The sequence below is a fragment of the Phalacrocorax aristotelis genome, chromosome 3 (genome assembly GCF_949628215.1).
Source record: "Phalacrocorax aristotelis chromosome 3, bGulAri2.1, whole genome shotgun sequence".
Taxonomy (NCBI): Eukaryota; Metazoa; Chordata; class Aves; order Suliformes; family Phalacrocoracidae; genus Phalacrocorax; species Phalacrocorax aristotelis.
In genome coordinates, this window is record NC_134278.1 from 125,424,191 (window position 1) to 125,439,006 (window position 14,816).

Genomic DNA, 14,816 nt, shown 5'->3' on the forward strand with positions numbered 1-14,816 from the left:
TACTTCAGTATTTCCTATGTAAATCAGACATCATAATGCATTTGCATATAAATAAAATGGAAGACAGAAATATGATTTAATTTGCTATTTCTCAGAAACATGAATTCAACAGCACATAAATTATTTGCCTCTATTTTGCTTTAACACAAATAGCAAGAAGTCACTAGAACGGCTAACAAAACCACACAGAACTGAAGTGCATCAATCTCCACTTTTACATGGAACTTGTTCCATCTGGAATATTAGTTTCAAACTTAAAAATAATAATTGAGAGAAATTATGAGACAATATTTACACATGGGCCAAAGTGAGGTACTTTTTCAGAAGAGATGGCTTATTCTAAACTCTAAATCACAGTCCTAAATATGATGCTTGATTGTACTCTGCCATCTGAATATAGCCTAGCTGAATATACTCACAGTTCCATGCTCAAAATAGAACATCAATTTGCAAGGCCCAATGGGGAAATACTTCAACTGTTGTGAGAACTACTGAACCATAAGCAAATTTTATAGATATACTAGTCCTATTAAATCATTCACGTGTTCAGGACATCCCGCATAGCCAACACTAATTGTGGGAACCATAAATTTGATTAGTTACACTGGAACCAGCGTACCCAGGATAATTACAACTCTATGTCCTACCAATAAATAAAGAAAAGGGAAAAGAATGGCACTGTAGTTGCACATACTATTTCTGCTCATAAAAGGATGAAATATAGATGGTTTTTGCTTATCTAGAAGTTATTTAGAGATAAATACTGATGTAGCATTTAGAAAGGCAAACTACAGGTACAGGACATTTAGCCAGCAACATAAAGGTAGAGACAGAGCACTTAAATGCTATGTGGTTTTCAAACACTACATTGGCTGTTAAGATTAATGGCAATTTATTTTAAAATGGCAAACTCCTCTTCAGTTTGTTAGAGAAGTGTCTCTTGGTGGGATATTGGATGTTTCCTGAAGAACATGGGCAGCAATGCCTAAATAGATAGTTAACCCACCTTTTCAAGGGAGGAATTTCTTTGCAAGCGTCTGGCCTGATGAACACATCCAGTTTCTCAAAATTGTCAATGATCAGAACTTGTAAACTAGTTATAGTAACTAAACACAACAGTATGACTGTATTACTTCCTTTCAAAGATGATGCAATTTATCACATAACACTAGTTACCCAGTGGGAAAAAATAAAGTTCCCCTTGAGATGCACATACCCAAGACATACCGGGTAGAAATACTTTATTGGTGGCATCTGTATTAACAAAGAGGGGTCCTCTTAAATTCTTTCAGCTTTGCTAGCTGTCATTTTAATCCTGCTTAAATTAATGCTCCTTTTCAAGGGGCAGACAGCAATTGTCATATACATTATCATTACAGGAAACATGTTCTTAGGTTGCCAGCTCCTTTCTTAGATCCGTTGTTAATCTGGCCGTGCATTTTTGATTCTTTCTGTGCTTTCACCAAGTTGTTACACAAAATGTCTAACCTAATCACAGAGTTAACCGCTGAGAAAGGAGATCCTTTTCTCTCTGTGGGTCCACCCCCTCTTGCGCTGGTTGTAGTTTACCTGACTGCAATATCTCAGAGCAAACTAATACAGTAGGAAGTAAATACTTTCGTCTAGTCTGATAAACTGACTTGGCTTACTGATGTAGTCTGGTAGGCAACAGTCCTAGCACAGGGAATAATGATGGACCATAGGGTGGGAATCAGGAGTCCATGACATCTTCCTTCCACTGACAGGTAGGCTCAGCCCATTTTGGGTTACATCACCCTGAGCAAACATTTTACTAGATAAGGAGAGGTAACCAGCATGCTAAAGCAGAGCAAACACTGCCTTCTTCCCACAAAGGTACGCACACATTTGATAAGTTACGTGGGCTCTATTAACTGATGCTTAGTTTGTTTTCTACACAGAGTACACAACTGAAATTTCTTAGAAGGGAGTGGCAATATTTCTGGAGTCTCCACTGAAAGATCCAGAGATGTGCATTGCACACTTTGATATGGCTTCTGTCAGTCCCTATTCAAGTAGCTGCAATTTCCTCTAATATTACTGAGCAGTACTACTATTACTAAAGGAAGAGAAAAAAGAATATCCAATGCAAGAAAATGAAAGTATGTTGAAGTACATCCACAGGATGGGAGATCAGCTTACTGTATGGGAATGCAGCCTATCAGCTGGAGCGGAAAACTGCAAGACAAAAATCGCAGGCTCCTATTCTTGAGCATTCTACTGGCTCTTACATGATTTTTCACAACTTTTTTCCTCTTTGTCTTAGCTCATCCTTTTGCAAAACACATACCGAAATATCACTCTGATCTCACAAGATGCAGAACATAACAGAAGTGCTTTAACCAGTAAAGCAGTTCCTGGTATGCGCGCGCTTCAGGACCTACTGATGAATGGTAGTTCAGAAATGTCAAAGATTATTGCCATCACCCTCATGGCATAATACAAGGCTAAAACCTGGTACTCAACCTTCTGTTTGAGACGTTGAGAGAGTTTCTAACTTTTGCTTTGGTTGAGTTTCATGACTAATAATAACTTCTAACGTAAATGACATTTTCCCTTGAAGCAGCATACAAAATTCAGTCAGGTGGCAACTACCCCCAGAAAGCATGACCTGAATATTCAGCTGGCTTCATTCAGTACAACTACCTAAAAGCTAAACACTAAAAGATATGACTGAAAGATAAAGAGTTATCTTTGCAGCATAGATAGGCATAATGTAAACGCACAATAACTCCAATAACGAACTACGGCATGAGTTTGCCCTTAGATTTACTCTTATCGATGTGAATTGTTAATTCATGTAATGCAACATCACGTATTGTTCACGGTTCTTTGCTTGCCCAACTGGAGTTGCAACAGTGCACCAGGAGCCAGGTTGGGGGCCTGGATTTCTCAACGGACATGCAAATACCCATAGGTAAATTAAATAATCTCTTACTCTCACATAAGAGCACTTCATCACCAACTGTTAACCATTCAAATGATTTACAGCATCTTGTATTCATTTCTGTGCATCACTTACAGCTTACAGTAGCTAGGTCTTTCAGACAGTAACAAAATGATACCTCTTTGAGCCTCAGTCATTTTTGCTATACCGCTGAGTCAGCATTCCAATACTAAATAAAAATACAGCCATAACAATAAGTAACAAGACATGCTGTGAAGCGTTTAAAATTTAATTGCCCATTAGTAAATTATACAGCCTAGAGCTTCCAAAACTCTACAAGAGATGGAAGTTCTCTGGTTTGCTTTAGGGTTTTCTCATTTCCTTTGGGCTGTAGGCTTCAAAGGGCAAGCTCTATGCCATTCTTCTACAGCACGCAGTTGGGTAAACAGCTACTTAAATAATATACAGAGTTCATGGCCTCTCACATCAATCTTAAATACAACATGCAATTTTTAGGGCTCTTTTTCCCCTTTTACGAAGTGATATGTGTAGGATTGTACAATGAAGTCCAAGAGTTAAACATCCAAACTATTAATTTTTTTAGCAGATCTCTGAACACGTTGCTACTTTCTGAACACAAGGGGTTTTTTTCACTACAGCTTTCTTTAAACCAATGTATAGTATGATCCCAGCCTATTGGGGGAGGAGGTTAAATCATAATCTTTGCTTTGCATTTGGTAACTCTGAAGTAACTAAGCCCTTTACAAACTATATTGTAAACATAGGAGGAGTTGGACAAGATGATCTCCAGAGGTCCTTTCCAAGTCCTACCATTCTGTGATGCTGTGATACCTACTCCAGCTTGCCTCTGGACTCTGGCACTACTACTGCATGTTGCAATGTCTAAGCCTGCTGGGTTACTCCAGAAATTTTCACTTTGTAGTAGAGGACAGTAAACAGATGCAGAAAGTCTCTACTCCTTGTTAGTGTAACAACAGGCTGATCTCACAATTTTCATGAGAAAGATGGAAAACTGCTGTTAAAGTTTCTACTGGAAAATAGTACGCAACTTCATCAGGGCTCAGCCTCACTTTCGCACACACAAGCAGAGCAGTACTTGGAAAACTACTGGATTGGCTTGTTCTGCCGGCAAAACCTGTTTCCCAGCCCAACCTCCTCCCTCAGCTGCTGCCAGGGAATACTGCCTAAACTGTCTCCCTGCTTCTGCATCTGTGTTCCCCCAGTTCCTCAGAGATGCTGTGATACCTTCTGAAGCTGCTAAAGCTGCTGGCATCGAACCAGAGTACAGACTATGGCAGTACCTAGGAAGCATCAGTTAGTAAATGTTTCGGGTCTGGTGACAGCTGATGCACTACTTGGATTCATATGTGCTTTTCCTGCAAGGAAGTTTTCATACTCGTTTTCAGAGATGAATGCGTATGGATTTCCTCTCCCCTGGAAAAATATGTTCTTGCAAAAGCCACTCCGATACTTTTCTGAAGCACAGCCACTTGAAAACCTTTGCTCCATTCATTCCTTTCAGTCCTGGTCTTAACCAGGACATCACCACTTTTGTGACCTCATAAGAAACACAATCTGTTTAAGGTTTCAGCTAGGTTCTTAAGTGAAAAAGTAAACTGACACATTTCTCCAAAGGTCTTCTGGGTCACTGTCAGTAACTACTCTAGGACTTTGGTTGAATTTTGTACAGATATGATAACCTTCATATCTGTACATTCAAATTCATACTGTCTCCAGTGAGGCAGTAGGAATTTAAGCAGCCATTTCCTTAGAAGATTTTATTGCTCCTCTTTAATTCTGAGGGCATCAAAATTCTTGTAGGTATCCCAGTTTCTCTCAAATTGCTAGAATCCCACTTCCACACATGCCAAGAAATATCCTGGTCTTCATATGGTTTAGCAGCTTGTGGCCTACTTTATAATTAACCTAGAGCAGTGGCAAAAGCAGACATTTCTCCATAGATTATTATGTTGTTCTACCCAAAAAGCTCAGATTCTTAACATGTCGATGCAGTGGGCTAAGTGAAATAAAGAACGAACAAAAAACAGCCAACAAGCAAATGAAAACAAGAGAAACTACAGATTCGGAAGATGACTTATTTTAAATTATATTCACATAGAAGTGAAAATCCTACTCTGCCATGGTCAGGAACTGCAGGATTTGATTAAGTTTTAGAAGCCCTGCTCTGAAAGTGTATATAACTTTTAGCTTAGGATTTGATTTGGACTTGTCATTAGAACAGCAATGAAGACTGCAGTTTTGCAAATGGATTACAGATTGAAACTTTTTAATGAAAGGCAATTTTTTGAGATATTACTCTCTTCTTTTCAATAAGGATATAAATATTACTGAACAAAATAAAGCCAGAGTAATAATTAGAAATAATAATAGAGTAACAGGAGGCCATGTAATCTGTCTGTGACAAACCGCAAATAATTTTAACATAGCTAAATTAGGAAAAACCAGAGAAATAGCATAGTTAACATTTCAAAGAAAAAAAAAAAAAAGAATCCATTAATAAGCCCAGGGCAGAACACATCAGCTCAGTCCTGACCCCAGTTACACTCTGTGTATCATACTAAATTCAATGGACTGGTTTTGTAATTTTTAAAATTTTTTAAAAAATTTTATTTTGGCAGAGGAAGACTGACCCTAGACCTGACATAGAAGGACTACCAAGGCAGCAGTTGCAGTCCTCCACCTGTGGAGTGCTGCTGGGCTGGCTCCTCATCACTGGGAATTTAGCAAGGCAGGTGGAACAGTGGGATGCAGAAATGAGGACAGAGCTTGGAAGAGAGACACTCCATCCATCAGCAGCCAGCACTGCTCCAAACAGTAACAGTCATTCTACTCCATGGCTTCTCCAGTTTCTGCCAGGAGATGGTTTTTACTACTCATTGGCCTGTAAAGCATAAACATTGGATTAGAGCCACTCTTGCCACCCTTTGTCTCAGGAAGGACAAGCATGAGTTCGGCACAGCTGATTGCTATACTCACATGAGAAACCAGGCACTGCCACCCTGCCTGGAACACAAGGCAGGGACGACCCCGATTCTTCTCCACTACTGCCTACTTCAGCAGGGAAAACAATTCTCTCCCTTTGTCCTGGACACATAAGAGAGCGTGACCTGTTGGCTCTGTCATCTCTGGTAACCAAAGAGTGGCTTGTGTCCTGAAGCACAGAGCCTAATATCCTTCCCAAAAATTTTATCATCATTAATTTTGACAAATACAGGTATTTTGGAGATATTCATATAAGATTTTTTTGGTGGCTTTGTTTGTGGTTTGGGTTTTTTTGTTTATTTCTTTGTGGGGTTGTTTTGTGGTTTGTTTTGGGTTTTCTGAACTTGTTAAGTCCCTTTTTTCTGGTTTTAAATTTGACTTTTTTTATTTCGTTCAGTTTTCCCAAGGTTTTGTATTGTAAGGCAGAGAGACCAGAAGCATCCAATCTGCTTTCTCAGTACTAATCTATACGTACTCTGACCTGCTCCTTAGATGGTAGTCGTCTTGTCTCCTCCTGAAGACAGCTAGAAAACCTTAGTTCAAACCCTTGTCCTGAGAACGGCATTAAGCAGAATTCAAGTGAAACCTCCCACATCCCAGGAGACAGCATCTTAACCCTGGGGCCAGACTAGAGTATGACAGCAGCAAGTCTGGAGCTGTTCTACTCTGTATAAAATAAAGGAATTTCCCCTGAGAGGAAAGCAGACACAGGCAGACAGAATGACTCTTTCACTTTGTGTTTATACTACTTAATCTGAGAGGTGGAACACCTGATTCCAGGACAGTCTACTGATCTATCTAGAAGGGACAACCTCAGGGACAGTAGCTGTGACTAACTACCCTGTGCCAAAACACCCTGTAGCATTCAACCACCTTCCTGGGGTGTGGGTTCAAATCCCTCCAAGCAAAGCAGGGAAAAGGACATGCTTTCTCACATCTTAAGTCAGCGTCCCAACAGTTGGCCTACTGAATGCAGTCCTTCTCCTCTGGCATCCTTCTCAACCTACCTCTTAATTTCCTTTGCTTTTCTTAGAAGCACTCCAGTATAAAAACCACTCTGTTGCAGAGCACAGCACAGTCTCACTTTGTCTCCTAGATCATACCCAGCAAATTACCTTTTCCCGTAGATGTCGTTGCTAAGTAACAACCCTTAAAAGAGAAACAAAGTTCCTTCCCAAAGTTTGCCATACCCACCCCGATGAATAGGTGCAATTTATCCCACATATTTAAATGATCCATGAGTGCTACAGTCAGAGCAGTAGCACAATGAAACTTCAGTTTCCTGCTGGAGTCAGAGGTGACTACTAATGAGACTGATCCGAGTTTAAGCCATCACAAAGTTTGTACGTTTTCATACAAGAGGCAACAGAGAATCTTATGACAGGTCTTTAGACATACATTTGCTAAGAATTATGGAATGTATTTATTTGGTGTGTTTTAATGAGCTAATACAGGCATCCTCAGGGACACAGACCACATATTCTGAAATAAAACTTGCATTTTTACATTAATTTCAAGTATGGGACAAAAAATTCTCCTCTGCCTAAAGCATCTGTGAACTATCCTCTTTCTAATTAAGTTAAATTCACATTCTTCCATAAGGTATGAAGGACCCAAGTAACCTCTTCCACCCAAGGGCTCTATTTTAAGAGCCTATGAATTTTACAATGGAGCATTACAAAGACATCATGATACTTCCATGGCACTCCCTAATCTTCCATGGATTTGTTGAGATCCATACTGCACACTAAATATGCACTGGCTGTGGGGTCTGCTCCCCGAGAGGGAAGAAAAATGAGTAAGACCACTTCTTGACAGAAGAATGGGAAGAAAACGATGGAGACTGGCAGGTTTCTCTCCCCTGGTCTCTTCCTTTGGACTGCACCTTCTTTTGCAGTACATCCACGGATTCCAACACAATCTCCCAGTCTTATCTTTCGTAACTAAAGGCATAGTTTAGTTTCTCTTGCAAATAGTAGTAATGCTTGTGAGAATCAGACCTAACAGAGAACGTCCTTATGAATCAAATGATATATGCATTAATATTAACTCCTCATACTGCTTTCCAGTAAGGCTCATGTAAGCTATTTAACTTGAAGGCAAAACTTTTCTGAAAGCCATAGTTTCTTTACTAGTCCTTCAGCCAAGCAGTTTCAAGGTAACATCCACTATCAGCATTTAGCTACAACTACTGCATAGCTGTTCCTTACTCTTGTCAAAATACAGCAAGCAGAAACCTGAATTCAGTCCATCGTGGATTCTGGCCGTCATTCCTTGCAACGCAGCATAACACACCCATCCTCAGCACCAACACTGAAATGGTATAGGCTAAACTCTGGAGAAGATGCTGCTATGCACTAACCGCCCTGCAGACAACCGCATTACAGGCTTCGGAAGCGGTTGAATACTAACGGCCCTCTCCTCCCTTCTGTTATTTCCCCGACTCCTGTGGCTCAGAGGACAGTCCAGCCTCATCTTAACCAAAAAATGGAAAATGTGCACTGACATCATAGAAGATGCAACTTCTCCTCACCCTTCCTCCACAAATCCCTAGATCAGGGCAAGGCTATCCTAGCTTCCTTGTCATGTCTGTCTTGCCAACTCTATCACAACAGAGGAGGATCCAAAGACGCTCTTTCTCAACATCCCTCTGGTATCCAGATGTTAAATGAAACCTACAGTCATGTTTGTGATGGAGGCAAAAATACTCAAAGCTGGACACTCAGAATAAGACTTATGGTCTTTACACTGAGGGGACCCCTTCCATAAACAGATATGAAAATACACATCCTATGTTCCTAAACTGGCATCTTCTTCCCTATCCATTTTCCATCAACAAACGGAAGCCACTTTACACTTCGTATCTTGTGAAACAACCAATATAAATTATTTTTCTTTTTTTTTTTTTCACTCCATCCTGCTTACAGTTTGTGTAGTGCAGTATTCCCATATTGCACCCATATGGGATAAGATCACAGAGCCTAACAGCATGCCAAGAACAGTGAAAACACACTATCCGGGAGAGCGAGCACAAAAAATTACTTCATTTTTATTGTTAGAAATAAAACACATTCATATGGATCGCCCCGCCACAGAAAAAACTGCTTCAGCAAGATCATTGATGACATCTAGCACCCAGACAAGCAATGACCATAGATGTGCATAAGGTCATAATTACAGAGTTTCCACGACAGGTGCTATTTAAATGCACACAATTGTAGATTTAGTGTTCATGTTGTCAATGATTAATGACCAAATTGCTTCCTCTCGCACACTGCTCATATGGCATCCTGCATGACTGCTTAAGTTGCATAGGCAGGAATAAAGTTGTTAGAAGAGAAACCCACTGCCACAATCTGCTGAAGCCTCACCCCCAGTCCATTTACCTGCCCTTTATTTGCCCGTCCTTCAGGCAGCTTGTGACAGTCCTGTGACAGTCCATGTGTGCAGCAATATAAATTGCTTTCAAGCAACAGTTCATCTTCCTGTGTTTATTTTGCAAAATCCCACCATTTAAGAATTTTTCCAAATTCTTAACTAACTTTATCATTTTCTTCAATAATCTTCTCTAGCTAGTAAGACACCAAAGAATATAATAAGGATGGGAGGGAACAAGAAGTGGAGTTGGGGATCCTAAAATGAAACACTTTCCTTATATAGAAAACTAAAAGGCTGTGAAAGAAGCCTTGTCCTCTGTACAAGGGGTAGGTGTGCATTAATTTACATGATGAATGACAAATTCAGCCAGCTGAACATAAGGAACATCCCAACACTCCCTGCAATTTCATTTCACATTTCCTAGCACAGAAGCAACTCTCAGCTGGTACCACCAGTGCCAGGGTTCCCTTTTCTGCATTTGTCCTTATTGTGCTCAGCAAAGAGAGGATGTTTCAGGTGTACAGATCATAATACAGCATTTTTTTTTGAATGTTCAAACACTTCCAAACAGCTGTTTGAGATGAAGGCAGGTTCTGCTTCTCACTTGTCTTTCATTTTAATGATAATTTCAAAAGACTTGAAAGGTTTCTTGCACAGGTGCAGAGTAAATTGGGCAGGGGGTGGGAGCTGGGGAGGAAGAGGAAGAAATGCACCTCACCAAAAATCTGCACGCGCTGGGAATAATTTGAGTGAGTGTTGGACATAATATATTGGTCTGAATTTATACTTTCTACTTGTACAGGTTCTTACTTATATTAAATAGGAAACAAGTAAAGCTGAAGGCCACTACATGAGACAAGAAAACAGATGGATTTTCTTAAGAGGGGCCCAACCCAAAGGACTGCTGGACATAGAAGTACCAGCATTTGATGCCTGGTCTATTACATCAGCAATGACCAGACGAACTTCAGTTTCTGAAGTTCACAGGAATAATGATAACGCATGCATTTCAGACTTCTGTGTTTTCTAAGCATATGCCATTTAAGTGGAGTTTTCCAAAAGGTTTTCAATTTGGACAATGGTATCTTGGGTTTTCAATACTTTCCTTGTAGGGCCTCTATGATCAAATCAGCTAAACATGCAGGACCAGGTTATGCCTGGCCCTTAAGCAGATGTGCAGTGGGAAAGAGATCTCTCTGCCTGAACTGCGCTACCAAATCCAAAAACATCTTGTAGCTGTGTCTTAGCAGGCAGTACTAAAGCGTTACCAACTCAGTCCCATCCCCACCATCCTGACTGAGAACATTCTTTGATTGATTCAACTCTGAAATCAATATTACCAGTTTTAAAATAATAAACTGCAGGGTTTGTGGATTAGATTTTTGTCTGAACAAAAAAATTGAGAAGTTACTACACTACACCATGTAACAAATAGAAAAGCAGGACCTTTTTTAATAACCCACACTTTCAAAAAAAAAAAGATATTATTGTATAGAAAATGTAATTTGAATACAAAAATAGCTCTTGGACAAAGTAATTTACATTTTATAGTACCAGAAAGTGCATTTGGGTAGGAATGGAAACAAACATCGTAAGTTCAAATAGAAACACACGTCAAAGTCAACTTGGCACCTTAAGTTTAAAGTGGTTTACAGTTTTACTGAAGAAAAAAAAAAAATTAAGTGCTGAAGTACCGCCACAATTCCATGCTTTTCTCACCAATAATATTCCTATACATTGATTAAAGCATGTTTAGTCACTGCAAGCATAATTGTCACAAGCATGTCACTCTCTTCTTACAAACTGTCACTCTATTAAGATGAGGGGGGAGGTGTTACGGGGACACCCATAACCCTATTTTACTTTAAAAAACAAAACAAAAAAACAACTCCTCATAACAAGCAGACAACCTGATCTGTATACTCAATTGCAACTATTTTTAGGACAAGCACTGCCTGTTTGAAATCAGGCAGCACCAAAATAAGATCAAGTAAATTATTAAACATCATTATTGATATCAGCTGATTATATTTCCAATAATAGAAAGAGTGCTCACCTGGGCAAGGGTGGGGGAGCTTGGGAAAGCATTGCATCTTTTATAGTAGTATCAGTGTACTGCCAAGACTCAAAGCCCTCTAAGTTGGACTAATTTTATGGTAATTTTTAAAAAGCTTTTCTTATTCGAGAAGCCTTTGTTATTTATTTCAGTGAGCCACATTCAAATGACCATAGCCCAGCTTCCCAGCACAAACGCCCGCGCTCATCCCTTACAAGAAGGCTGCCTGCTACAATCTTCTGCGAAACAAGTGCTGCAAAAATAAGTGCTTATAAAAAAAAATACGGTCAAAGGAATGTTTCCTCGAGCTTTTCAAAATACCACTTAGAACTACTATTTGGAAGCAAGTATGTGTGTAAAAGACTAAAAGAAACGCTAATATTAAACCGAAATTGATGGTAAAATACGAAAGCGAAATTATACTTCATTATCGTACCCAGATTAGCAGTCTCCCCCCCCTCAGTTTAGACTGAAAGAAATGCAAAGGAGACACCCCTAAAAGTATTTAAAACTTGAAAGGGAGAGATGGGCACCTGGCCGGATTTTCAAAAGCACCAAAGTTTTCGGGGGGGAAGGGAAAGGGGTGATGCATCTGAGGTAAAATATTCCCCTCGCGCCCAGGGCCGGGGGGCTGGTGCGGGGCCGGCCGGCCCTGGGCGTGAGTGGGGGGCGCCCGGCCGCGTCCCCCCGCCCGCAGGCCCGGCTGCCCCCACGCCGCGGGGAAAGGCGGCCCCACGCCAACCCCCGCAGGGTCCGGGCCTCCCCGGAAGGCCTCCGGCGGCGGGTGGGCCGCAGCTCCCTTACCCGTGGTGGAGAGAACGGTGCTGGCGAAGAAGAGGGAGGAGGTGAAGTCCCAGTTCCAGTTGCCCGAGGTGTTGCTGAGCACCGAGACGCCGTAGTTGCTGGCCTCCAGCACCCGCACCAGGAACTGCTCCAGCTGCTGCTCCGAGAGGCAGGAGTGCTCCTCCAGGAAGCGCTGCTTCAGCTTGCTCAGCTCCTGCCGCAGCAGGTCCTCGTAGGGCAGCTCCACCGAGGAGAAGACCACGGCGCCGAACACCAGGTACAGCAGGTAACCCAGCACCAGCAGGGCGAAGCACCAAGCGGAGCGGTGCTGCTCCACCAACCGCACGCAGGAGCTGCCCGCCAGCGACTGCAGCATCTTGCCGAGCCGGGCCGCCGAGGGGGAGCAGGGACGAAGCGGGAAGAAGGGAAGGGAAGAGGGGAAAACGCGGCCGGTGCAGCCGCCGCCTGCCCTGGCTGCGGCCGCGGACTTTGAAGGCGCGGAGCGGCGGTGATGTGGCACTCACGTGGCGGCGCGGCGCAGGTAGCGCGGCTGAGGGAGGGCCCTGCCGCCGGCCCGCCCCGGCCCCGCCGCCGCCGCCGCTCCAAGCGGCCGTTACTCGCGTTCTTACCCCTGAGCAGCGGGCGGCAGCGCGAGGGGCCCGAGTAACGCTCAGTGAAGCCGACCGAGAGCCCCCATTCCCTCTGGCGGGGTGGCTGCGGCCCGCCGTTCCACACAAAAGCTTCTGGAGAGTTCCTCGCTATCCCGCCCCCCCACACACACAGGGAGAACCCCCACCACACCCAACACCAATTCCCTCCACTGTTTGGGTTATTTTTTTGTTTTCATATTTCAAAAGGTGCTGGGCAAAGCAGAAGAAGGTGCTGCCAGAGACGGAGCGGTGTGAAGCAGGAGGCTGAATATCGGTTGGGGGATGTGATGTGCTCAAGGAGGAATCCTGATGGCAGGTGTTAACATCCTGCCTCAGGTCTACAACTCTAAAACGGGCCCAGTGGGGGTGCAGGTTGAACCAAGTAACCTCCAGAAACACCATCCAAGCTAAACGAGTCTTGACTTCTGTGCAGCGCTCCTGGAGACACTTACTTTTTAACAGTACAAAGTATCTGGCTAGTGCTTGGAGCACTGCCTGCGACAAATACAAATGCTCTGTCCAGCCAGCCCCCTGTGTGGTCCGAACCAGTGATCTTCTCAAGTTTCACTTCACAGGCTTCTTTCTTCATCCGTCTCAAACTCGGACCAGCAATCATACAGTTAACCTGCAAAGAAGTTCCCCACCACATGAAAAGGAGCAGTGAAACCTGTAGCTTCCCTAGGTGTCCATTAAGGTGACTAAAGGCAGCTTCTGGTGAAGAAGAAAGAGGAGATTCACTGGTCACATCCTGCAGGGCTCTGCCACTTCATGTCTCAGCTGATGGCAACTTGCAGTCACAGAAACCAAGTATAGCTTGTAAATTAGAAACTTACTGGGGCTCAGTCAGTGAGTTTGGACAGAATATATAAAATCCAGCAACACGTCTTATGGCATGAGGTACCTCACTAAGCTGTAAGGAATAAAATGGGAAAAGAATACAAAAATGAAAGGCACAAAACAATTTTCACACTAGAAACTTAAAACTACGTGTCAACGTTTCGTTCCATACAAAAGCTATGCTGGGCTGTGGGATGAATCTGGCCTGGCAGAACTGCTCAACCAGTTGCTCGCCCATTCCCCACTGCCAGCTACAGCTGACTTGTTCCGGGCCTTACCCCTCCGCCCCCAGTCTTGTTGCATGATCAAAATGTAAATGTGTTCATGCGTGCAAAAAGCAGCTGCATGAATGATGGTCAAATAGCACGCTCGGGGGATGTGATAGGCACATATCTGACAGGCCCAGCAAGCAGACTCTTGATGCTGTGCCAGGAGTGCAAACGTGTTCTGACCTACAAACGTGCGCCTGTCATGTGCGTGCAGGTGCACCTTTTACATCCACGTTCGATCAGACAATCGGTAAGGGGCACTGTGGGCACTTGGGTGTTTTGGTAGGAAGATAAACTTTTCTCCCACAACTGAACTCCTGAACTGTTGCAAGAGAAATGGTTCCAAACGGCCTTCTTCATATGTGTAACTTGTAGCACTGGGCAGCAGTGCAGCATAATTAAATTAGGGGAGGGGTTTGAAATGAGCAACTGAAAAACATCTATACTGTATAGCCAGAGGTTAATTGGCAGAAGGATGGACATAGGCAGTGATGTCACGACCCTACGCCACCACTTCAGCACCTTTCGTCAGCATCAGTGTATATTTAAAATTTATTTCTTTGCTGTAAACCAGTGATGTGTAGGAAAAAGGTGATCTACATCAATAGCAATGGCAATTAGTAATGGGTACTGTCTGAAAGAATGTAATGCAGACAAGCTTTTGAAGGGAGTATTCCAAACAAATGTTTTATTGCATTGCACTAAGACAGCATGCATTTAAGCATCGTTACAGAACAAGAGGTCAAGGAACCTCATTGACCAATTTGGTATGCTTGGCTAACTCCATCCAATTACTTAATCACTTGTCCCCTCGATTTCCAAATGACTGAGTATCTCCATCTGTAATAGAAAAGCCATTTAAAACAATATGTGCCACATACTGGGCTCCATTTTGATCAAGTGTACTTAGTTTG

The 14,816-nt window shown here is 42.6% G+C and overlaps 1 protein-coding gene and 1 long non-coding RNA gene across 2 annotated transcripts in view; one reads left to right on the top strand and one right to left on the bottom strand.

The window, feature by feature from the left end:
* KCNK1 (potassium two pore domain channel subfamily K member 1) overlaps positions 1–12,700 on the bottom strand; it is a 33,718-nt gene extending 21,018 nt beyond the window's left edge. The window contains exon 1 of the mRNA XM_075089477.1: positions 12,168–12,700. Coding sequence (XP_074945578.1) covers positions 12,168–12,522 — 355 coding nt within the window. The 5' untranslated portion in view covers positions 12,523–12,700. The remainder of the gene's footprint in view (positions 1–12,167) is intronic.
* LOC142055469 (uncharacterized) lies at positions 12,336–14,786 on the top strand. The gene is made up of 2 exons (XR_012659940.1): positions 12,336–12,423; positions 13,004–14,786. It is a non-coding gene; the product is annotated as an uncharacterized LOC142055469 (long non-coding RNA).
* Positions 14,787–14,816: the final 30 nt, after the last annotated feature.